The 26141-nt window shown below is 39.5% G+C and overlaps 1 protein-coding gene across 4 annotated transcripts in view; it reads right to left on the bottom strand.

Moving 5' to 3' along the window:
• The window catches only part of TOX3 (TOX high mobility group box family member 3), a 104144-nt gene that overhangs the window by 5226 nt on the left and 72777 nt on the right, over positions 1-26141 (bottom strand). For 2 of the 4 annotated variants that reach the window (XM_073884370.1, XM_025852458.2), the window contains exons 2-6: positions 23995-24060; positions 19539-19793; positions 6947-7216; positions 2653-2880; positions 729-809 (exon numbers count right to left, since the gene is read on the bottom strand). In XM_073884370.1, the coding sequence (XP_073740471.1) occupies positions 729-809; positions 2653-2880; positions 6947-7216; positions 19539-19793; positions 23995-24060 (900 nt within the window). Of the gene's footprint in view, positions 1-728; positions 810-2652; positions 2881-6946; positions 7217-7549; positions 7795-19538; positions 19794-23994; positions 24061-26141 lie in introns of those variants that run through there. The other 2 variants (XM_025852459.2, XM_073884371.1) reach the window with 2 other exon arrangements.

Here is a 26141-nt window from a genome sequence, read left to right as displayed (position 1 = left end):
TAGTTCAAATTATTCTCCCCAAAGCCTCTCTAAATTCTAGGAAGGCTAAAGACAAAGTTAATTAAATGTTAAAATATAACCTAATAGCTCACGCTCCTTTTGGATCAAGGTAATAATAATCTAGACTGACATTTGCTTTGGGATACTGGTACATTTTATAATACATCAGGGTCCATTTTATACTCTATGTATAATACATATACATGTCTTTTTTTTTATGAAGTACTTGGAGCATAATTTTATTTTTAAATAATCATGAGGTTTATTTATTTATCTGATGTGGAACAGTTTGGTCAAAAATGCAACATCCCCTATTACGATAACACATAACCACTGGAAAATTTATAATAGGATGTCCCAGATATGACCAAAACACCGCCCTGTTTAAATAGAGAACATTCGCACAGATCTCGGTCTCTGACTAAAAGCAAAGGTAAAGAGGCTATTAAAGATCTGTCTTTCATATTTGTGTTTGTTAAATAGTTTCAACACACAGAAAGAGAGACCAGGGAATCTTCTGGAAAAAATTCAGATTCAGAAGCTCCCATTAACTCCTATTTTTTGGGCCATCACTGCGGTCATCTCTCATGGAAACAAGTTAAGTTTATGAGTTGTTCAAGATGCCTTTTTTTGGTCAACTCTAAGGGGAGCTGCCTTGATGTTTTCAACGCTCGGGGGCTGTTTTCAACACTGTAACTCAGAGACCCGCCATCTCCGCACCGGTTTACCTTAGAAACGAGGCTGGCCCGGTATGCGGCCAAGGCCTTTAGGTATTCCTTTTTGGCAGCTTCTGTTTTCCTTTTATACACCTATACAAAAAAAAGACCACAATTAGGATCACCTTTAGCATACAATTTCTCAGCCATAAAATGACAGTCACACAAATGGTCACAACAGAACTCACCTAAAAAGTTGGTCTCTGTGGCTTTGATTTTTAAATGTGAACACACACACACACACACACACACACACACACACACACACAGAAATAGTAAAACAAAACCCTGCCACCCTCACTGGAACACAATCTTGATGTTTCCGATGATAAATGAAATCGAGATTTCTGGTTGTAGGACAGATGCTTTGAGAAAAACAGCTGAGGGACTCAAGCTAAGGCAGGAGATACAGTAGCAAGAAGAGTAAAATTGGCTACAAAGGGTTCAAGTTATAGGAAATAATGAATTTCTCCCTCAGTGCCTTCTTTCCCTCACACACATTTCTTACCGGCACCAAATCAGAGGATTCAAAAACCAAGCACAATGGGTACAGTGTTGTGAAGGCACAAGAGAAAAGATGAAACCACCTCGGTTTTCTTTTGAAGGACAAAAAAAAGTGAGAAATAGTTTAAAGATGAGAAATTTCCATGAGTGAAGCCGTTTGAGTTACATAAACAAGTCCCAATATATTAAACGTGATGGGCGCTTCCTTTTCTTAAGGGCGTCTGACGGCTGTGTGTTAGACCAAAGTGTGACCATCTTTTTCTCCAGAGCTAAAAGAGGTAGCAGTCTGCCAGTCCCTTGGGATTACATTTCTGGGACAGAAAATCAGTGCGCCACATACAACAATAAACTCACCGCAGATGGGCAAATCCTACAGCTGCACCGTGCCAAGCTGGTAGGAATGAGGTCATGATGTGTAAAGAAAAATCAGGGGTTTTCCTCCCGTCTTCATTCCTAAGATGGCGATTCTATTTTATTACTAAGAGAGGTCTAGTCTTCTGAGGACATGGAACGTCCATTCCTACTAACGGTCACTGAGAGTTTCACTCAAGGAGCAAGGAAGCCATTCTTCCTCTCCATTTGTGTGGAGGCCCAGGAGTCAAGGCCCTAAGGAAGTATCTCCCACCAGCTTGACTAATCTCTCAAAACCTCTCATATGGCCAAGCTTTCCAATGAACTGGCAATAAAATTTCAAATGCCTGGTGACGATAATGAGACTCGCAGAGGTAGCTTCAAAGTTTGGAGACCCACCAGGACGGCACAAGTGTTTGGACAGATGATCAAAGAAAAGGCAAGCAGGATGGACCTAATCCCTCTGTAGTGCCCTTTCTGAACAACGGAGGCAAATTCCACATCACATAAAATGAAAAGATGATCATCAAAAGTTTATGCATGCAGGATGCTGCCTGAATTTCCCCATTTCTCCTCTGAATGGGTTCTGAACACCACCCTTAAGGGGGACCGAGAAATCCATATATAATTGGAGAGGGGCTTGGATTTATACAACTGTGTTTCTAAATTCCATAGCTTTGAAAGGCCTTGATGAGAAACAGTCATATTAAGTGAACGTTCACTCAGAAAATGTATAAGAGGGGCGCCTGGGTGGCTCAGCTGGTGAAGCATCTGCCTTCTCTCAGATCATGATCCCGGGGTTCTGGGATCGAGCCCCGCATTGGGGGGGGGGGTCCCTGCTCGGCGGGGAGTCTGCTTCTCCCTCTCTCCTGATTGCTCCCTCACCCTGGCCCATGCTCTCTTTCTCTCTCTCAAATAAATACACAAATCTTAAAAAAAAAAAAAAAGGAAAGGAAAGGAAAGGAAAGGAAAGAAAAGAAAAGAAAAAAAAAGAAAAGAAAAAAGAAAAGAAAAAAAAGAAAAGTCTAAGAAACACTCTAGTAACTTTTTCATATACAGCTGTGCTGGGTCTTCACCTCACCTGCTTTTGTTCTTCTCCAAGGCTGTCCCACATAGATGCCACGATTTTTGAGACCTCTCCAAAGGTGGCATTGGGGTTTTGCCCTTTAATGGCAGCCTGTGTGTCCCTGAAAAACAGGGCATATGCTGATACTGGTTTCTGCGGCTCGTTGGGGTCTTTCTTTTTCTTTTTCTTTGGAGTCTTGGGCTTCTTGCCAGAATCTGGAGCAGCTCTTTTCTCTCCAATGGCCTGCAAAGCAGGAAGAAAATTCACTGCCTAGAATGTCCTCGCAGAGAAGGCGGCAAGACCTACCCAGGTCCGCAACTGTTCTTTGAAGGTTTTGTTCAGCTGATTCATCGACAGAGGAATCCCCGGCAAAAGCAGGGGAGGGGTGAGCTTTCTTAGAGTTAAACTGGACAGCAGAGATTAGCATTTAGAACATTGATTAATGAGACCCAGAAGTATCTTCAATACATTCACAACATATGCTCTAAATAGCAATTATGAGTAATGAAAAACAGAACACTCTGTACCAGGCAATGAAGTGTGTGTGTGTGTGTGTGTGTGTGTGTGTGTGTGCAATATACACACGCATTACACGTGTACACATAAAATATTTTACATTTTCAGACATTTTAGAAGTAAATCTAAGTAATTCAGGATGTTGATCATATTTAGATATTTTAAATGAGGTCCCTGGCCATAGTCGCATGCCATATATATGATCAGTCTGAATTGATTTTTTGAAGCTGCTTTTTTTTTATTTTACCAGAATGTTACCTTGCTCACAGGTCTCCAGAAACTCCAGTGGAAATTAGCTACAACCCCTGAGCTTGCACAGTAAGAGAAAGGTCAATTTTATTTCTTTAAGTCATGATAACTTTCGAAAGAATAGGCTAACAAGAAATATAAAAAATGTCAAAACTCCTTTAACTGGAGATAGAGAGGAAATTGATATTCTTTATTAAAATTAAAAACCTAGAAGAGAACAGTAATTGATACTTAAAATTACCAAGGCTAAAAAGACCGATAAGAAAACATTCCTACAGAAAGTAACTCTGTTCAGAAGCTGGCTGCCACAGGGACAGTGAGAACCTGACACATTTACCATATGAAATCGCTGACATCAAAGCCACAGAAATGACAGGGGTATAGTTCCCCACATCTATAGACCACGGAGCTCCAGATTCACCTGCCACTCCCATCATCTAATTTCAGTGATCATTTATCAGAGAAGCAGGAGAAAAGATGTATCAGCCTTGATGTATCCCTCTAGATTACAATAGGACTGAACTGAAGATCATTTTGCAGTTAACTTCATTGGGAAAGCTGAAATGTGTGACAAAATCGGTTTTAAAAACCAGCCATGGGGAAGATCAACAGAGATAGACTCAAGTTACTAACAGATTGGTTTTTAATGGCCTTGAGTCTCAAATCCTAAATTCAAATTTTCCAAGAGTGTCATTATTTTCTGAATGAAAGGCATTTAGAACTTAACCCGATTACTAAAATTCTTAGGGGGAACACTGCTAAGTAACATGTCTCTGAGAGCTCTGGACCCTCAAAGGTGGGGGGAAACCACAAGTCCACTTCTCCGTGGCCCTCCTTGAGAGGTAACGGCATATGTACTTCATACAAGTAGTTTACACACTTCAAATGATGGTAAGCCACATCCTCTCAACTCTTCTCCAAAATGCCATCTCCCGTAACTCACGATTCAATCATTTTCAATGGTCTTCTTTTCCCCTAAATTCTCCGGATAAGCGAGACTTGTTTAACTCTAGTTAATGAATCTGAACTTGTAAGAGACTCAGATGCTTTTCAGTTAGAGCTTCAGCTGGGACCAAGTTTTCCTTCAGTGAAAAATACTGCTTTAGCCCCCTGGGGGGGAAAAATAGAGAGACACAGATTTTCCTAATTGAGTCAAACAACTATATATTGTTTTCCTGATAGAAAAGTTGGCACGTTGGCAGCAACGATGCCCCAACCAATGGCAAAGGTGAGAGTAATTTCCAGAGTAGCCTTTCCAAAAGAAGAACAGCTCAATCTTGCTCTCTGTAAACCAGCATTCCAATGGTGACAACCTTTGATATCTTCCTTGGATAATCGTGACTTGCCCTAATCATGACTTGCCCTAATTACCTTTTAAGAATAGACCTGAAATGAAGAATCTCACGGTTTAAACAAGAGCTCAGAATTAATTCTCTGAAAGAAACCTGTGCGTAATTGACTGAAGAGCACTGGGGAAGGTGAAGTAGTTTTCCCCTGAAGAGACACCATCACCGATAATTTTAATCTTTCTTTCTCAGCTCAGTTGCTTAAAAGATAACAAACTGGATTCTTTGCCTTTACACAGAACCTAGACCCTTACTTAAAATGGAGTAAGTGAGGTGTCGCAGATAAGGAAGGATTCTCCTTAGCCAGCAGGACAATTTCAGTGTGGTACAAACGTGAGCAGAAGATCTGCGGAAATGTGAGTGAAATGAAAGGAATCCATTTGAATTGTGCCCTGGCCAGCTGTAACTTAGCTGGGCCTTGTTCACATCTCTTGAGTTTCTTTATAATCATTGTTTCTCGCTTCACCGTCACAGAAAGCCTTGAGAGTGGGTGGAGAGACCGTGAATGCGTTTACCCAGTCTGTCTCCAGTAGGCAGTAGGGTGCTAACGTGTCGGGACAGAACAAACCCTTCTTCTTCAAATCCCTGCAACGTATCTAACCTCCCTTCCCTCCTCACTCTCAACCTTCTCTAGTTCCTCTTCTTCCATTTGCTGCTCAAAAATAAATGATGCTTAGGGCTCTGGCCTTGACTTGCTCCTTACACACTCTGAGAAATCCTGGTTACTTCCATGTCTTCACACCGATGTGCTGATGGTCCCCAACTCTGTAGTCCCACCTCCCACGGACTGAGTTCTAGACTCATACGTGGGTGCTCTGAATTCAGCCCAGACCATGCCAAACTCTCATCTTCTCCAAGGGAGAAAAAGTAACACTCTTTTTTCTGGGCCGATTCTCTCATTTACTTATATCCACGCTGGCTCTCAGACTAAAGCCCCATTTATCTTTTATGCCCTCAAGTCCCAGTGGATTACCAAAACCTCATGATTCTCCCTCTTACATGTCTCACCAATCTGTACCTTCCGCCCACTCCTTCCTTTGCTGAAAGGAAACACCTCATAGCAAGTGTTGATCAGTTTCCTTTCCTCCAGGCCCTCCCTCTGTAACGCACTCTCTATACAGCCAAAGCCATCTTTCTAAAGCATAAAGTTGCTTATGCCACTCCTCTAGGCAAATAATGACTCAGCTCTCAGCTACCTGCAGAAGAAAGGCTACCACATTTCAGCTACTGTTTTCTTCAATTCCTATTTCTTTCCTCCCCATATCAAACTGTTCATGATACTCATAAATTGACGTGTACTTCCATTGCTCCCTCGACCAGAATGCTGGCCTCTCTCTTCTGCCTCACAAACTTTTATGTATCCTCTTAGACCTAATTCAAATATCACCTTCTCAATAAAGTCTTCCTCAAATCACTCTCCCAAGCAGAATCGATTACGATCTTAGCACACCAGATATATCAATTATACCTCTAATCACATCTGGAGCTAGTTTTAAACATTGCTTTTCATCCCCAGTGGGGAGTCCCAGGGGTAGCAATTCTCTTATAAATCTTTATATCACCAGAACCAAGTAAAAGGCCAAGCACAGAGTAGGTGTACAAAATATGATGAATAAGGAACGAGTAAGTGTACTAAGCACAAGTTACTTTGTTGAAACAGAATACCTTTCTAAGCATTCAGAAAAGTCCTCCCTGAAACTAAGTTTTTATTTCAAACCATGTGTATTTGAATTATCACTCCCCATGACAAAAGCAGGGATATGGAATGATTAGAACTTACTAAGTGATAAACATCAGAGAAGGTGCAAGTCTGTCAAATATGACAGCAGCTCAGCCAACTAACTGGATGAAACTTAGCCACATGAACATTAACTTAGAAGCAGAGCACTTCAGAATTCCTGAGCAATCTAGGGTAAGTCCTCCCTTCTGCAGAATGAGAAAACCATGCCTACAAGAGTTAGGTGACATGTTCAGTGCCTTATAACCAGTAGGAGAAGCCAGATCTCCCAATTTCCAGCGGAATACGCTTTTCACAGAAAATGAGTAAGTACAAGAGTGAAGAAAAAAATTAAACTGTCATGAATTTAAACGCTAGCCAAATCCCGAAAGAAGGTAATACCATGAGTGTAATTCAAAGACACAGCATGGGGTGATTCCAAATTCTCAGGTGGGTGCCATAACTAAAGCAGCCAACTTACTCTGTTGGATTCATCACCATCCTCTTCATTGATGGAACTGGAAGGGGAAGGAGTTGCCGATTTGCTTGCTGGAGGTGAAGGAGACGTGTGTGGCATACTGGCGCCTCCCAAATTCAACCCCAACTGGGCGCTGAGCTGAGACTGGTTGATGGTGGTGAGCTGAGTGGGAGGCATGATCCCAGAGCGAGCAGCATCAGTCATGTGGACGATGGACCTCATGATCAAGGAGTGATCCTGACGGTACTGGGGCACTTGTGTGTGGCTCTGGTCCTAAAACGGCAACAGATAACAAGGGGGGGGGGGGGGGATTCTTAGTTTTCCCAAATATCAACAAGCTGAAAACCTTAGCACTTACTCCTTAGATAGGTCTGCCCTACTCCAGGATGATGGTCCCTATTCATTAGCTCTAAGGACTCATGCCCCAAAGCTGAAAGGTCAAAAGCACAAAGCCTAGTCTATTTTGCTCGAGAACTGTCACTGGATGACTTTTAAAGAAAATAATAAAAGACCATTGGCAGAGAAAGAAAACTTCCAACTCTTGCTTCTTATTGAGGAAACGGACAGGAAAGGGTTGAAGCAGAGGTTCAGGCCTTTCTGGCTCACCATTCGATCCAGTCCTCCTACCTTCTTACACACACATTCTGGTTCCATTCCCCTTGACCCAGCTCTGTGAGGGGAGGCAAATCCAGTCTTTCTTTTATCCTTCCGGGAGTGCATCTGACATGTAGAGAGGATAGGCTTAGGGAAGCACAGAGCCAACATCTGTTTGCTTCAGGGCACCCTTTCTATAAAACCCTCTGTGGTTAACCAGAGGGTCATTCCAATTCTGAATTACATTATCGGTGGCATCTGGAAGTCATTCAATGTCTTTAGGATTGGATATCACTTTCTTCTTCTTAAACCTGCCTTGTTTTCTTTCCTTCAACCCGCCATGATTTAATGGACTAATGGATTTTTAAAAAATATGTATAAGGAGGAGGTAGAGATCATCAGAGTTAGCTTCTCTGAAAATTACCGCAGTCCCTTCAAAAGTAGCCTTCTGTTCTTGGCAGTCATATAAAAGGCTTTAGAGTTGTTGCTGCCTCTTTTTTTAATTCCAAAGAATCAAAGAAATGAAGACATGCTTTGAAACAACTTACTTCAAGACTTGTCATTTAGTGTGAGTCTGTGAATTTTTATTCAAACCAAATTCTCTTGACTCACAGTGACCCAGAATCTAATTTTATACACAAGCCTCCAAATTTTTAAGTGTTCTTCTTTTGAGTCTTTCTGATAAGACTTATTTTTGCTCTTTAAATAAGCAACAAATGAGCTGTAAATATCTAAATTGGAGCGTTTGGTTTCTTAATATTAAATATATAAACACCACTAAAGAAGAAGCTGTAGCTATCAATAGGAAACTAGTTGAATAAATTATGATCTATGGTACCAAAAGTATTATGAGGCTTTTTAAAATAATGAATCAGATTTATGTGTATTGACTTAGAACAGGGTTTCCAATCTTGGCTCTACTGACATTTTGAACCAGATAATTCTTTGTCGTGGGGCTGCCCTTTGCCTTGCAGGATGTTTATAGCAACCCTGGCCTCTATTAGATGCCAGTAACAACATCTCGCTCCCCACCAGTCATGACCATCAAAAATATCTCCGGACATTATCCCTTGAGGGGCAAAATTCTCCCATCTGAGAACCAGTGACCTACAGTGATATCCAAAATATCGTAATTGAAAAAACAAGTTGTAAAATAATTACAGAGGATAGCTCCCCACCTTTTTTTTTTTTTAAAGGAGCATCTAAACTTTTAACAATGGTTACATTATAAGGGGTAGAACTGGAAGGGTAAAGAGGAGAGCATCTTAAACGTTTCCATTTAAAAAAACACAAAATGAATAAAAAACTAACATACTCTAGTCAGGAAAAGCCAAAAAGATCAATGAGTCATTAAAACAATATAGCTAATTGTTAGGGTTTCATCTTAAATATATAAACTTCCCATTCATTAATAATTTGAGTTCTTAAATTGCTGTGTCATCCCTGGAGAAACGTGTCACATGTTCCAGAACAATCCCACTCTTCCCTGTCTCACTGACAGTATCGATACCCTCTTCCACTGTTCCTAAAATATCACATTCTCTTGGCAGGTGTCCCTGTGCTGACTTGAATCACAAAAGTGGATTTTACATTATTGGTTTCTCCTATTTTTTTTTTTTGATCAGCATTCTACCACTCAGCCTTTTCTCCTCAAAAATTTCAACTGTCTACTCTTCCATGTTCTTTTTTTTGTTTTGTTTTGTTTTGTTTTTTTTATTTGTCAGAGAGAGGGAGCGCATACAAGCAGGAGGAGTGGCAGGCAGAAGGAGAAGCAGGTTCTCCACCAAGCAGGGAGCCCAGTGTTGGACTCGATCCCAGGACCCTAGGATCACGACCTGAGCCGAAGACAGACGCTTAACCGACTGAGCCACCCAGGCGTCCTTACTCTTCCATGTTCTTTTGAAGTTCCACCATTGCTTGCTTAGATCACTGCCACCCTCCAACTACTGGCAATTAAGCTATCTTCTTCTTTTTACTTTTTCTAAGTTTTATTATTATTATTTTTTTATTTTTTAAAGATTTTTATTTATTTATTTGACAGAGAGAGACACAGCGAGAGAGGGAACACAAGCAGGGGGAGTGGGAGAGGGAGAAGCAGGCTTCCCGCAGAGTGGGGAGCCCGATGCAGAGCTCGATCCCAGGACCCTGGGATCAGGACCTGAGCCGAAGGCAGACGCTTAATGACTGAGCCACCCAGGTGCCCCTATTATTATTTTTTAAATAGGCTCCATGCCCAACGTGGGGCTTGAACTCACAACCCCGAGATCAAGAGTCACATGCTTTACTGACTCAGCCAGCCAGACGCTCCTTAAGCTATCTTATTCTTCATTCTACACTCCATATATGTTCTTCAGAATGCATTTTAAAAGTCCTTTCAGACTTATTTAAATCTAGATGTTTTAAGTATTTACAAGCAACTTCCAGAGTCCATTTGAATTAAGTATTTTAATTTGGATTGTGAAAGAATATAAATTAGCTGACTGGCATGACCGTGAAATATGATGATCTGATTGATGCAACTTTCTCATTAACACAGAAGTTCCATTGCTCCAATGCCTATGAAAATTAGCATGTACAGATACTTGATTGACTTATCCCACATCTATAGCATTCCAGATGGATCTCATGGTCAAACAGAAGGCCAAGAAATAAGTTTTCTTGGCTTCATCAGCTCTTTCTAGCTTCTACCTGCAATGTCATGGAGCTAGCTTGATGGGAAAACTGTGTTCGAGGGAGCCATGGCCCAACAGTGGAGGCATGTGTCGACAGAGAGAGATGAATGGGGCCCCGGGCTCTCTACCACCATCACCCGCCCACCCCACCCTTCAATGAAAGCACTCTGTATTCATTTATTTTATAAATTGAGAGTGCTCATAACCTTTTATTTAAAAGAGAGAGAGAAATAATGGGGATTTTCTGCTGTGGAGACAGGGGGAACACCACTCATGAAGCGTACTGGTAGTGGGGCCCAGGCGTTACCAAAACTTAGAGCCATCCACATAGCCTTCACATTGGCAAACATGCTGGCCCCACCTTTCTTTTCTCCCATGGGACAATACACCAAGAGCCTCTAAAGTCTTTTCAAGTAACTCCTGAACCACATCACTGATGCCTTATAATGTGCTAGCATTTGCCATGGTCCACAGCTGTCCCATAATAACTTCCTATGCATGAGGATTACAGTACAAGAAGATTAATGGTAAAAGGGTCTTTTTAGAAATTCAAGTTCCTTTACGGCCACCGATTATTCACATCTACCTTGGGGAAGTTGGTGATTCTTAACAGTTCCAGTCATTTTTCCATAAAAAAAAGGTAACCTTTGAAAGACACTTCCTTTGATCTTAGGATTCCCACTTAAAGAAAGATGTCAGCTCAGTTTAAAGGTTACTTATTGAGCACCTGCTATGTGCCAGGCCAGAGAAACCAATATACCAATGCTCAAATCCTTGAAAACTAGCACGCGATTCTTTTAAACACTACCCGAGTTAAACATAATTTAAAACGGACTAATAGATTTACTCTGACAAAGCACAGGCAAGAATAATTCATATATACTCCTCAAAAATTGCTTGCAATTTCTCCTAGTAGTCACGACACAATAAGGAAGTATATAACCATAGATAAAGCCCTAAGAAATTTAATGCATTTTTGAAAATCATTACCTCTCACTTATTAAAAATTCAGTCTTAAAAGACTTACCCATGATCACTGAAAGGCAAAGCAACTAGTGGGTCATAACAGATTGCCACAATTATATCCGACACAAGAGCTGAATGCTGGTAGCTTTCACAATTACATTTTCTATCTAGAGTTCACTTGTATCATTTCCTAAGCAGTTCATCCTTTGGGAAAAACTCATTCTTCTCTTCTTGGTCTCACTCCGTCCTCTGATGTTATTAGATAAGAGTTTCCCAACCTCAGCAGGATTGACATTGTGGTCTGGATAATTCTTTGTTGGGGGAGGAGTATCTTGGGCGTGGTAGACTGCTTAGCAGCATCTCTGGCCTCTACACACTAGATGCCAGGATCCTCCCCTCTCCAACCTGGTTGTGACAATCGAAATGTCTCTAGATATTGGCAAATGTCCCCTGGGGGTGGGAGGCAAAATTCCCCTTGTTTGAGAACTCCTTTACTAGACAATTATAATGAAAACGTCTTGGGTGTGGAGGATGAGGAGGAGCCAACCAGGAAAGGAGGGGAAAGAAGTCATGTTCCAGGCAGAGGGAACAGCATGTGCAAAGTCTGAGGTGGGGGACAGCTTGGCATGCCTAAGAAATGGAAAGGATACCGGTACAGGTGGGAGCAGGTTAGGCCAGGTGAAGAGTGAGAGGCAATGGATCGGAGAAATGGGACTGAGCCAGACCGTGCAAGGTGGGGTCATCAGGGAATGCTTCCTGGGGAGGCAACCCACTAGAGCCAAGGTGTAAAGGGAGAGTAGAAGCTACTAAGCTAGAAAAGAGGGAAGAGCATCCAAGGCAGAGAAGAGTATGTGCAAAGGCCCGGCACACAAGGAAGTAAAGGAGAGGCCAGTGTCACCAGGCCGGGAAGAGCAGGACTGGCTATGAAACTGGAGAGGCAAGGAATGGCCATAAAATGATAAGTCTTGTAGTCTATTCTAGTAAGTCTGCATTTTATTCACAGTGTAGACGGATGTCACGGTAAGTATAAAGGCTTGGTATCTACCTAGCAGGGTTATTTATTCCAATAGATATTAACTGATCGCACCTCCTGGGCAACCCATCTGAATCCATGGTGGGCAATTTGATTATTATATAAATATATATCCTAACACTTTAACCTACGTTTTGAAGAGTACCCAAGTCTTTCTGAATGGGCAGGCCATCGACTTCACAAGATAATAGGATGCGCACTGCCTTCTATTTGCCCATTAAGTACAACTCAACAAAGCCTTGATGGTTTGCATAGGTCTTGGTGTGGGGAGGGCTCAGCTGAGGTTCCCCTCTCTCTCCACCCGATAAAAGAGCCTCTTGTCTTTTTTTTAAAACAGGAAACCATGGAATGGATATTTCTGGTAGTGGTCCTCATTTTCTTAAATTGCCTGAGATCCAGCTATTCCTGAACATTAATTATTTGAGTGAACTGTTAAAATCTGAATAATTTTATATTAAAAAGCAAACTTTGGATCACTAGCATAAATTAAAATCTGGGGACACTTGGATCAACGGAATGCCAAATAAATACCAAGAAAAGGAAACAACACCGTTGTAGGCTTCTAAATATGGGGCCCGCCTAAGGCTCCGAGCCAGACCTCTGCTTTGTCTTATTTAAAAAGGATAAAAGAGGTGTGGAAGACTTATTAGCCCCAAACCGAGACTTTCTCCTGGACTTAATCAAGATTGAAAGAAATTGGCAAGGTGAAAAATGTCCTCACTGTGTAAATTACAATGGGGTATTACCCTGGCCAGGCTTCATATAAAGATATGTGAGAATCTGGGGGCGCAGGGGGGGGCGGTTGGTGGTGGTGGTGGTGGTGGGAAATGGGCAGTTTGCTCTTACTTTCTCAGCCAACAAAACTCTACCTCCTCTACATATTAAAATCTGTTTTCACTCATTCCATCTGGCCTGGAGCAAGGGCCGGTCCTCCATGACATCTTCTTGGTGCATGAGTGGGACCCCTTTCCCTCCTCACTGGCATTTATTATAATATCTTTGTGCCGCACACTTAGTAGTATATAATTACACATCCTCAAGTATTGGGTTTTGGTTTCTTTTGCAAATGCAAGCTAGAGGCTTTCAAATTGATACCTTATCTGAGATATCACACATGATTACTCTATTTTTTTCTCATGACGGTGCTGCTTACTTCCACTTGGGTTGATTTTGCCATAAAGGATTTTTAAACATCTAATGTGCACCTTCCGTGCACATTTACAAATAAATATTCTCTGTAACGATCCAATGTTAGGTTTTCATAACAGAGGATAGCATCTAATTAAGAAGCAAATAACCCAAATATATTTGCGCGTGTGACTAAACACATCTGCACTGGGGTGGTTTTTTAATCAATATTTCTTGAGAAACGGAGCAATTAAACAATTATCAGTAATACAAATTGCTTTGTATTAATAAAGATCAGAGAGCTACGAATGTAAAATCCAGGTCGGTAATTTTATGCTCAATTATTTAAGTTACGTCCCAGAGCAACGTTAAAATTTTGTCTCCAGATGAGCAACAATCAACTCTCACATACAGCTAGTGTATTACTAACCCCAGTAAACCCTGAAACAAACACCGTTATGACAAATGCATACCAAGGATAATTACAGACCTACATACCGCAAACCTTAACTTCATCAAAATATCTGCACTGAAATAGATAATTTTTACTTAATAGCTACCCTCAGGGTTATAATCAAACATACCTACACATGAGCGTTTTGTGAAAAACAGTCTTCCCGAAAGTTAATTAATAGTTTCTTAGCAAAATAAAGTTTCCAAGAGTCTACCATAAAACACTTAATGGTATTTCACCCATAGACCCTGTAACTCCTTTGTTTTTCCAAGGAGTCAGCTCCGTGCTGATTTCATTTGGGCCTCAATGAAAAGTTTAAAGAGGAAATCCATATTTACGGCCTCTCTTCCATTTTTACTTAGTAGTCAAGGTGTGCTCTTAATAGCAAATACATAGTCTTTCATTCATTCATATATGTAACAAATAAAATATTTATTGAGCACCTAGTATTCCAGCCCAGACACTTCCAGGCGTGAGCCTGACAGCAGCCCATGAGACAGGCGTAAGCAGGGGACAGGCTGTGCATGGGCAAAGGAGGCCATTTCAAAGAGTGACAGGTGCCACGATGAAAGGAAGTGGGGCAAGAGCACAGAGAAACTGTGCTAAAACATCTAAAAAAATGTTTGAGCCTCATGCCAGTTTTATTCGGCAATCTGGGGGATTTAAAATGGTGTCTCTCCTGTCCTTGACCCACGGTGTTGGCGGTATGACCATATAGTAGGTAACTGTAGATTATATAGGCTAAAAACAAGATACAATAAATCACAGCATAACTTTCTAACAATACTTTTCCTTGAGTGTTATCAATCAAGCAAGTGATCACATGTCACACTTCACACACAAGCTAATTGGGGTTTAGCAGAAATTTGGAACATGCTCCCCTTTTAAATAGATGACCCTAAAGTTAACTCAACCTTAAAGACAGAATAAAGAATATTGATTTTCAGCTGTGTATGGTACAAGGCTATTTGTTCTACAAAGAAAGGCAGCTCATAAAAGTGCCTGTGGCCTGTGTATTTGGGGCAGACAATGGTCAAGGTGTAGTGACTGCTAAATTAAAAATGACTGTGGATGAGAAGCATCTTTTAAAGCAGTCACCAGACTCCAAGGTTTTGGATGACCTGGAAGAGGCGCTGGTATTCAAGAAAGCCACTTTGTTCATAGGATGGCCGCTCTCTAATTGTTAAGAACAATACATGGCACTTTAGTAGGTCTGAGCAAGTATCTGTCAAAGGTTCATACCGTTTCAATTTGATAATTTGGACTTGAAACAGATAGGTCCCGCTCCACTCAAAGTGGGTGTTCTGTTTAGGTAAGTTGTGCCTTTTCTACCGTTGACTCAGAATAAAAATACTTTTTTTGACCATCACTTGACCAAAAATAATATCTAGCTGAAGTAATCATTCAATCTGTATGAGATTGTCGGTCCCTCCAATGGCTACGTGGCAGTTGTCCTGTGGAACGCAGCTCTACAGACCCTACTGACAATGGCAAGGAACATGTTCATAACAATAATAAGGGCTTGTTTTAATAGAACGTTCCACACATTAAACACATTAATGACCCATGAAATAACTGTTTTATCTGTAACACATTAAGCAACATGGCTAAAACAATGTATTAATTGAAAGTCTGCTATTTCTCTAAATGTAAGATTTTTTTTTAAGTACAAAAATGGCACAAAAGTCATTTCGTAAAAACGAAAATAATTCAACTTCAAAATCAGAGCCGTAACAAACGACTGTGAGAGAAACTTTGAAAATAGGCCTGGTAGTTTTCGATGTGTTATTCTGATATAGCCCCATTTCTCTGGTTAAAAGTGATATCTGTCCAGAGTGTGACTGAAGAGTCTTAGGAATACTTTAAAAGCTTTTAATTTTCTTCTCTGCATGCGTATCTTCTACAGGAACTTTTATCTCTCCTTTTCTTTTACCTTAACAGGTACAGAGACTCCCGTACTCCAGTATGCCGCCACTTACTTCCTGCCTTTTCAATTTTCTAACTCTATGTTTGATGCTACCAGACTAGCATTTTCTATAAATATGCGGCATCACAATTAAATCCAAAGCAGTATCAAACAGAAAAATGTCAGTCCTCTAAACACGAAATATAATGTATGAAGAAAAAGTATGTGAATTATCAGTGTATTTTATAAATTCTCTTTTGGGGGGCATACAAACTATCAGACTAGAGACAATTATTTTACTGTTTCTTGGATATCAAAGAGAATTTTGAAATTCATCAAAGCTAACCTTCTGTTATGTACAACAGGCTAAGCTGAAAAGAATGTTAACAAGTTCAATTTTCATTCAATCAGCACTACTGCTCTCCGAAATGTTTCATTGCAGGAAAGAAATAAAAATAATCTATATGGTAATTATGAGGATGAATCCCCCAGTAACTTTCAGCTACATGAAAGGTCAGTTCTATTCAAGATATTTTATCAGTCCCCTGCACATACTCCTGTCCTGTCATTTTAAATCTGAACAGCATTTTATTTTCCCATTTACAGCTACCTGCAGAATTAAGTACTTAAGCCAAATAAGAAAAAAAAAAAAAAAGAAAAGAAAAAAAAAAGAAATGTTGAATGCTGGCAAAGGCTATAATAGCACAGAGATAAATCGTTCAGCTGCTCTCTCAAGCCTCTAGGGCTGCAGATTTTTCTTCTCCTGGTGCACTGTGGGTATTCAAAACTTGTTCAACATGATTTCATTTCATTTCAGGCACTGCCTCAGAAAACTAAATTACAGAATCAATCATACAGAAGGTCAGAGTGAGACTTCATTACAAGTATTGCATGCTTGCATGAATATCTTTCATTTATGACTGACCCAATATGTCACAATAGCTGTCTAGTAAAAATAATCCACTTTCTGAAATTGATGTACTACTGATGTCAATGCTCCTCAGCAGGCTGGGCAGATTATAGAGAGGTGTTAAAAAAAAAAAAAATAAAACACCAAACCCTTTGGAGCGCACATTGTAGATTTTTAGAATTGCAATCTTCTGGAGATTAAAATAATTTCCAGATGATCATCTGTACTGACAATAATGCTTAGAGGTAAAGATTTTTTAACCAGAATATACTGTTGGTTTTGACTGGCCAGCCATGTCCTGTTTTAAAATATACATATATCTACCACACGCAAATCAAGGTTGTTCTTTGAAGTCACAAATGCATCGACATTCAATTTTCCAACAATTTGCTTTTGACTACGAGGGCATTATTTGCATATTTTGAAATGTGAATGCTAATCACTGGACTCTTTTTAATCCCTCCTTTTTGTTCCTGCTTTCTGTCTTTACATATAATAGCATAAATTTAAGGAAGATAAACATGTTGTGCTTGTTGCCAACAAAAATGCAGCTAATCAGTAATGTGACAAAACTGTCAGTCTTTCTAAAGGAAAAACCAGTGAAGCTCTGAAGAAAGGCTGGTTCAATACAACATAAACAAGCTGGCTTTTCTCCTTCTGGGATAGTCTTAATTCACCACAGCAATCCTTAACAGACAACCATATTCATTTGGATAATAAAACTTCTTACTTGCATATGGTATGAAATAGCCAAAGCACACTGGGAAGTCGAATGCATGATGTATAAAGTATTATTTATTATTTTTCTGGTGACCTTCCTAAGGGAAATCTCCGAGGAGCTGCTGTGCAGTATTATGATGTAGCCAGCCAACTCGGTACCCGGAGGGAGATATAGAAGAACCTTGACATAGCCTATTTTTAACCATGCCTCTGGCGATTCTGAATTCAAGTTTATAGGTGAACATGTCAGGTAGTACATAGAACAAAGCCAACGACACATTGTATTCATCATAATTCTGTCCAAGTACATTTTATTTTTTCCAACATTTGTGATTTAAAATCCCATGACATTTCTTCAAGGTGAAATTCCACTAGAATTTTCAACAAGATTAGTTTGTTTCAAGCCAAAATAAATATCACTCAGGTTCAGCAAAACTTCAGAAAGGCACCCCATAAATGTGACGAGGTCCATGTAAATACCATGACAACAGCCTGCACTTAGCTAAAGCACTTCTACTTTTAAAAAATCAATGAAATAATTCAACTGCTTTAGTGATTAGCAATACATTACAAAAGAAGCATTAAAAATTGAGTCCTCTCTCCCAAGGCCAGTCCGTGAAAGCATTGTTCTTTAAGTGTATGTGAATATCATAATTATTTTATGATTCCATCTTTAGTTCTTTCCAATATAGTAAATTCAATTGACCATGAAATGAAATTTCATAGTCAAAATGCCTCCTTTACACTTTTTTATAGCAGCAATAACAGTTTTATAGCTTTAAGGCAAGGTAATTCATCAGATGTTTAATTTAAAGGCAGATTCTTATATTATTAATAAATATTTACCAATTTAATAAAATACACATTTTAGCATGCATTATATGGTCTTTTAACTATTTCTGCAACTTAAATGAGCCTCGCTGAGCATCTATGAATAATGCCGAACCCCGGTAAACTCCCCTGGTGACTAAACACCCTTTTTATTTTTATGATTTCCAGGCACAGCAACTGCAAGCCTGACTGTAGAGGAACAGAGGACAGAACCCCTCATTCCAGTGTCAAAGGGACAAAAATATAAGAAAGTCCACAGGAAACAATTATTTGTGATGGCGAGGAACGTTTATGAATACTTAATGACCATTTCCCGACTGTTTGCTGAATTCTTTTCTGACAAAAAAGTAAAAATAAAAACCCTGATGTTCAGCTCAAACACAAAAGATCACAAGCAAAGAAAATTATGTTGCCACAATCCTATTTGGGAACGTAATCTTATATTTCAGAGAGCACACTGCATCTTTGCACTGCTAATCCACTATATATTTTGCAATCATCTGTTGTTATCTGGGGAATTAACAATGAAACCAATAAACATCACTGGCATGGTCCTAATGTGCAGAGAAATATGTAAACAAGCAATAGGATTTGTTTTTTGTTATACCAACACATCTGTTTCATTTCAGCAGGGTTAAAAAAAGAAAGCCCTATAAACTATTAATCTTGTTTTAAGACGTCTGCTTAGTACTTCACCTAGATAGACACAAATGTATTATATATACTATGATGGAAAAAAAAAAACAATCCCAGCAGAAGAGTTTAAAATACTTAAGCAGATTTACTCTGGTGATTGCTGACTATAATTGCACACTAAGAAAAATAGAACCAAAATTATTGCATTAGTGATTTTGGCCCTCTGGAGTGCTTTATTCCATGTTTATGACAATAAATAACACGATTAGGTATATTTCACACAATAACCCACTCTATATTTTCCTCTGCTGGCTATGAGCAATTATTATTTTTTTTTCCCTTTCTCTGTATCACAGTTTGATATTTCATTTGAGGTAGGAGCAAATCATGTATCATAAACATTATGTTATAATCCAACAAAAGGAAAAGACCTAGGTACCCGGTAAGGGCCTCCATTTCTAAAATCTCTCCTGGGCAAACTTTCGACTCAAGTACATCTCCGTTTTAGACCAAAGCCAAGGGAAGACCGGCTACTTCCAAACCAATGGATCAGACTTGTTGAAAATCATTTCAAGCCAGAAGGATCTTGTTGGGTCATCCTCCTTCAGGTGATCGTCAGCCAACCCATAACCTTCTTGTCCCTGTGTTTAAATGGCACTGGGAAGAACAATCCTCAGGTCTTTACCATGAGAAGGGCGAAAGATTAAAAAAAAAAACACTTTCAAACAATAAATATAGCACCTACCATATGTAACCCACTGCTATGAAGCACGCCATCTTGTTCCACAAGATTTCTTGAGATTGTAATGGAAGGAAGATCCAGGCTTTGAGGGGGAAACTGGGGTGTGAATTCACTTCCCTGGGAAGGTAACGGATCGCTGAGGCCTTGAAAGGGTAGAAGAACATCGGGCATGCCCAGGGCAGGGTCTGACTCTGGAGGAGGCGTGATAGGGGGGATTTCAAACTCCTCATCCCCGAGGCTTGGCGTATGAAATGTCTGCTAAAAGGAAACAAAATAGAGACATCTTCATATTTGTTCCTACATCTTATTTCTCCTTGGAGGGGAAAAGAAAGATTTTGCATGAAAACACTGCATAGCTAGGCCAAATATTTATTTCTCAAATGAAAACATCTTAAACACAGATTTCCATATATAAAGTTTTGCTGATCATTCTGATTAAAGATTTAAGTCTCATTATCATATGGTTTTAATGGAGTATCAGTATTAACAGTTTTTTAATGCGTACTTAATTAGCAACATCTGTCTTTGTTGTTAGTTGGAGCGTCAGCAACATTAGATTTGGCTATATAACAAATTGCCACTTTATTGATATGTTAGCGAAACAGCTCAAACCGCTTACATTATCCACATGCTTCATAAAATGCTGACGATTTTGTGGTGCACACACACAACATTAATCCAGAAGTGAACATTGCACATATTTACTTTCTGCCACAACATATAAAACAAGTAATATCAAATTTGTGGTTTGCTTTTTGAATTTCCTTATTGGTACGTTCCCAAGTGCAGTGAATGCTTCTATGGAAATTGTTATGGTTTGTAATACACAATTTCATATAAGGATTATCAGAACATATATTAGAAGGTCCTGGTGCTTTTATTTAAACTATAAGGAGAGTTATTTTCTTTTATGATGATTTTAGTATGTATTTATCAGGACACTTCTGGCAGTCTTCAACTTTGAAAGACTATCTATAGGGGCGCCTGGGTGGCTCAGTCAGTTAGTTAATCATCCTGCTCTTGATCTCAGCTCAGGTCTTGATCTCAGGATCTTGAGTTCAAGCCCCACATTAGGCTCCACTCTAGGTAGAGCCCACTTAAAACAAAACAAAAAAAGACTATTTATAGAATGAGCATAGAGATATGCCGATAGAGATGTACTAACTCCACTGATGTTGCTCACTTTAGACAAGTGTTATTTCTCAAGACCTAAGTAAACAGATGCACTACTTTCTTCACTGCTACTTAGATTCTTAAAGATGGCGTTTTGAAATAGGGCCTTTGGATGCAAATCAGGGCTGCCATGTTCTACTAAGCTAACCACCTTTCTTAAAATAGAACTTGGATTTTGTGGGGTCGAGGTAGGGGGGCTAGGTATAGGATACGAGTTTTGGTAGGGTGAAGGGGTCAGATAGTTTTTGTTCTTAGCTCAGAGGATCCAAGGTATCGTCCATTATTAGTAGCTTTTTTTTTTTTTTTGAAGAATTAACTGGTGCAAGATAATTTGAATCTGCTACAATCAGTGAAGAGAACTAATTAAGAACTACAAACCATCATTCTTCAAACTATTAATGATGCTATAACTTAATAACCACTTGTGAGAAAACAGAAATGAACTCAAGGAAAAAAAAACAAAAACAAAACAAAACCATTCCTTGCATATAGACACTGTCAACTGGTAATTGTATCTTCCCAGAAATAAAGAGGTCACAAGCTATGGGAGGCTATGGTGGGACAAGTGAATATCTTGAGGCTCCTGGAAGATTCAACATATGCAAAACATGAGAGCATAAGAACATATTTGAAAGCCAGAATGAAGTATGAGCTTCTTTGACATATTTATTCTAATCCTGACCCCCCAAAAGATGTTATTGTCTGCCTGCGGTACCCCGAGTTCTCAAACACAAAGGGATGGATTGGCCACAAACGTGGTTGGCTAATGAACATAACCCTATAGCTGCATTTGCCATTACTTTGGCACTAATGTGGTCTAGTAACAGATGCAACTGTAATTTGTGACTCATTTGCTACCCCATTACTGCTTAATGAAATCTAACATATCACATTAACAATACGGATAAACACTCATTCTTGATATGTGGCATTTGGCTGTTTTCATTACCACTGTAATTAACACTTGAAATATTATTTCAATAAATATTTAAAGTACTTTAAAAATGGTCAGGGTAATCATGACACAGACAGAAAACATAAAGCAAATGTGTGAATTTCAAACTCAGAGTATCCGAGTCCCCGTGGTGTTATCTACAGGGCAATATCTATGTGAAGGGAATTGGTTTCAGGCACAATTTCGACTTTACAGCATTCAAACCTAAAGTCTTTCTGAATTAGTTTGCACTCATTAAAATGTTAAAAAAAACCAAATAAATTTACTTTTAATGCAATGATTGGGAAATTAGGCACATGCTATAATGCGGTGCATTAACATTCACTTGGGCATTATTTTTTGTTCAAGAAAAGACGTACAGCAAAATCATTGCATCAGATTAGCTCTTAAACTCTAACATAAAGCATGTCTTATGCTAGGCGGTCAAAATTAAGGAGGCTTTCGTTTTTATTTTTGCTAAAGAACAGAGAGACGTCTTAAGTATAATACATCCCTGTGGTGTAATTAAAAAAAAACTAATTAATTTTAAGGAAGAATCGAGTCCATTACTATAGCATAACCTAGCAAAACAATATAATAAAATGACATTATAATAAATAACCAAGAAAATGTTAAAATCTTAAACCACTTTTAAAAAGAGGCAATATACGAACTACACAGTTAAGCATTCCTTAGAGAAAAGAGCAAGCGCAAACCCTGTCTATGTCTGATTTGATACAATAACCACTTTTGGCCCCACCACCAACAAAAAAAGGACACTGACTTTTGCAACTCTGCCGCACGACCACTACCAGGTTCATCATCGCGAGTCTATCACGATTCCTTTTTACAGACACTGACTCTTCAAGTGTTTACCTTGAACATGTTAAAATAGTATGTACATGGTTAAATACCATCTGTACTGAAATGTTCAAAACATTTGTTCCTTTTGATAAAAATGCAAATCCGGAGAACTGTTGTATCAACATATAACAGCCAATGTCTGACACGGTGAATTATCACAGCTGGAATTAAATTGTCTCTGAACAGCTGCTGGGGGTAGAGCTTTCATCAATGTTTGATTCAAACGTAGGGAAAAAATCCTACAGAATGAAACATCATGTTGTCCTTACAGATGGGGTCTGTGTTCATTATCACAAACAACACAGCCGCCAGTCCCGGACAATATCCCTTATCTGGGCCGAATTCTTGGTGGGAGAGAGAGGATGGTCACCGTAAAAAATGATTAATCTATGAATACCCTTAATTCCTGATTCCCCATTTTTTCTAACAATTTCTCCAAGTTAATTTCTTTCATACCCACTTGCTTCCCTATACCAAGATCATTTACAAAGCCATTATGATTTTCATCCTCTGGGGTCAAGCTAGTTCAGTTTCCTATATCTGAATGTATTTGGAAAATGAGGACTTTTTATTACAGGAACCCCAGGAGGAAATGTCCCATTTGGGCCACTGGCACCTGTGTGTTCTTGTTTTAAAATCTGAAATCTCACCGTTTGCCCTTTTTTTTTTTTTTTTTTTTTTTAGGAAACTGTTTTTTTGATCTCATCAAGATTGAGCTTTTTCTGGAGGGTGGGCCAGTGAGCCCAGACAACAGCCGTAGGTCAGTAAGTAGGGAATGCAGTAAAGACAGCAACAAGAAGACGTTTGTTCCATTTGTTCCGGTATGTTCTAGACAGACCCAGAGCCTGCGCGGTGCTGCCTCTAGAGTCAGCCACCCAGTTTTCCCCCTCGATGGCCAAGTCTTGGAGCATATCCTCTCATTCATTCATTCTATCTATATTCATTGAACACCTACTATGCGCCAGGCACCGTAACAGGCTGTGGGGAATCTAACAAGAGAACAAAACACTCACTTCACCTCACTCCCCCTGAAGACCCAAGAAACTATAATACTTTTCTGCCACATCATTTCCCCAACCATGGCATCTTAATGCAATTATCCCCAGTGCTAGGCGAAGTTGAAATATTTTCTACTGAAAGTCACTTCCATCCTTAGTTTTCAAAATCACCACCTGATTTGCCCAGATACCAATTCGGGTAGATAGATTTCATGTACTTTCTTCCGTATTTACTTTCATTTGCATGCGTATTTCTTTTCATCAAGAGATGTGTGTGAATTACTAAGGTGCGTAACAGCCTCTGGACAAGTGACAGACTTGTCAGGTCATTTTCTTTTCCAAAAGGTTTTTCTCATTTCTCCTCTGGAGTCGTTACCTTGCACCACGTAAGAGAGATAAATTCGATACTTTGCTTTTCCCTTCAAGCCTTTTAAATGATCTAAATGACACACAAAACATGAACAGACATATGAAGACAGACACCACCTACCTCACTGGCTGCAAAGAAAGCATTGTTTGCCTCAGCCATGTTCATGTAATTATTGTTACTCCCAAACTGAAAGAAAACAGATTGTTTTACGTTAATATGCAGAAAAATAAAGAATCCTGGGGGTTTACTTAATACTCCAATGGGATTTGGCAAGAATGCTGGTGTCATGAGATAAAAGAGTGGTTTTCCTCAGACCGAATGGGAACTGTGACAGAGGCTCTGGGCTACACGCTGTCGGCCGCTTTTCTCAGAAAACAGAGCACAGAGTTAAGCTAACTTGAAAATTCTAGCAAATGGTGGTGTTTCTCAGCAAGACTGGCGGCGAAGGGAGACGATGTACAAACATTTGGCCAACTGGTCATGAGTGGGCGTGGTTTGCTGAACTGGCATTTGTCAGAGGGTGGAAGGCAAAGTTCCCAAGAAAATCACCTTGACACATTTTTAGAGCAGGTTGGGATTTCATAGTGTACTTTTCAGGAACAGATGTCACAAGTGTGAGGAGGTTAAAATGTGAAATAAAGGGAATGGAATTCAATTCTCGGGACTCAAATTCTATTTTCTCGTGAATGGGGTGTGGCGTGAATATAAATAAATAATGAGACTAAAGAGTATTTTTTTAAATCTCCAAACAGAGTTGAAAACGGTATCTATGTCCATCAGAGCTGTTGAAAACAGTGATATTTAATCTCTCAATGTAACATTATGTGCAAAGAGGTTTAAAAAATAAGCGGGATCCTATGAACACAGCAATTTTTATTTAATTCCCTAACACAATAGCCCATTCATACCATCACAAATAAGACTGTATCAGCATTTCAGACGTAAGCTCTTTACTGAGAGAGACCTGTTATCAAAATGTAAAACTTGGATTTTGCCAGAAATGTATTTTCAGGTTCAGATGGTATAAGTAGGCACGTTTTGTTGCTTTAAACATTTCGTTATCAGTCTGGCAATATGGAAAGGCTCTGTGAGCATAATTACTTGGAGCTATATTATTTTCATCATCTTTAAATGGTGAAAGAATGCCCTTCTTTTTTATAATGTGTATTATTTCCTTCCTTCAGTGCATCAAATAACACACAGGTTTGGTCTCCAAAGGGTGAAGTGTATATATCCATTCTCTAATATAAATAGAGCTAGTTAATTATTTAAAGTAAAAGGCATAACTTTCCCAAGGGGAGAGAGAAAGAGACAGAGGTGTCCAGATACACAGACAGATAAATGTAGACAATAAATACAGACACATAGACATGGAAGACCCGCATAATCCTCCTCTCAGCAAACCCAACACTTATTTCCAGGGGCCTCTCAGCCCCTGACTCTCAACCTGTAAGATTCGTGCACAGAAGAGGGATTGACATGCTACACCTTATCATGTCAGGGATCCAAGAACTAAGCAGGATTTACAGGAAAGGCTCCAATGGCTCCAGAGGGCTGCTCTGGTCTACAGAAGCAAAATCCCACCCTGGAAAATGACCCCTAAATACATACTCACACAATGAGCCCTCAGATTCATTTGGATAAACATCTTTATGAGGATTTCTGAAAGATGTATTTGTTAGCACTCAACAAAGACCTTTATCTAGTTTCTCTGAAGGCATGTGATATCAAAAACATGGGGGGATGGTTTCACCCACGTATACTTATCTCCAGACTCACCAAGGTGTCTACATGAAATAGGCAGTTTGTTTTATGTCCATCATGTCTCAATAAAGTGGTTTAAAAATGATTTTAAAATTAAGAAAGGTAATGTATGTGAGCAGGTGCTCACGCACATTCACTGCTGCCCCCCCCCCCCGCCCTGCCTCCAGACACAGACATATTTTCCCCATTTTTCTACACTGTTAATTATATGCAAGAAAAAGCATAGGTTTCTGTCTTGGAATTTTCCATGAATTAATGATCCTAGGATAAAATCTCAGGCCCCCCTTCCGAACGGCCTTTTTGGGTATTTCTGAGAACCTGGGTCACGATGTGCCTTCCAGTCACCCATCCCGGCAATCTGCATCCCAGCTTTAACGTTATTTAAATGTAGGTTTTTGTTGGGGAATTAGAAATCCATTTAAGGAAAGCAGCTCATTATCAGAGAGTATTTTTTTTTAAGATTAAACTCACTTATTATCTAATAGCACCTAAAACAACAAAGA

This window comes from Callorhinus ursinus, unplaced genomic scaffold (genome assembly GCF_003265705.2).
Source record: "Callorhinus ursinus isolate GAN/ISIS: 27379988/994484 unplaced genomic scaffold, GSC_fseal_2.0 scaffold56, whole genome shotgun sequence".
Taxonomy (NCBI): domain Eukaryota; kingdom Metazoa; phylum Chordata; class Mammalia; order Carnivora; family Otariidae; genus Callorhinus; species Callorhinus ursinus.
This window is presented reverse-complemented; position numbering and strand designations above follow the sequence as displayed.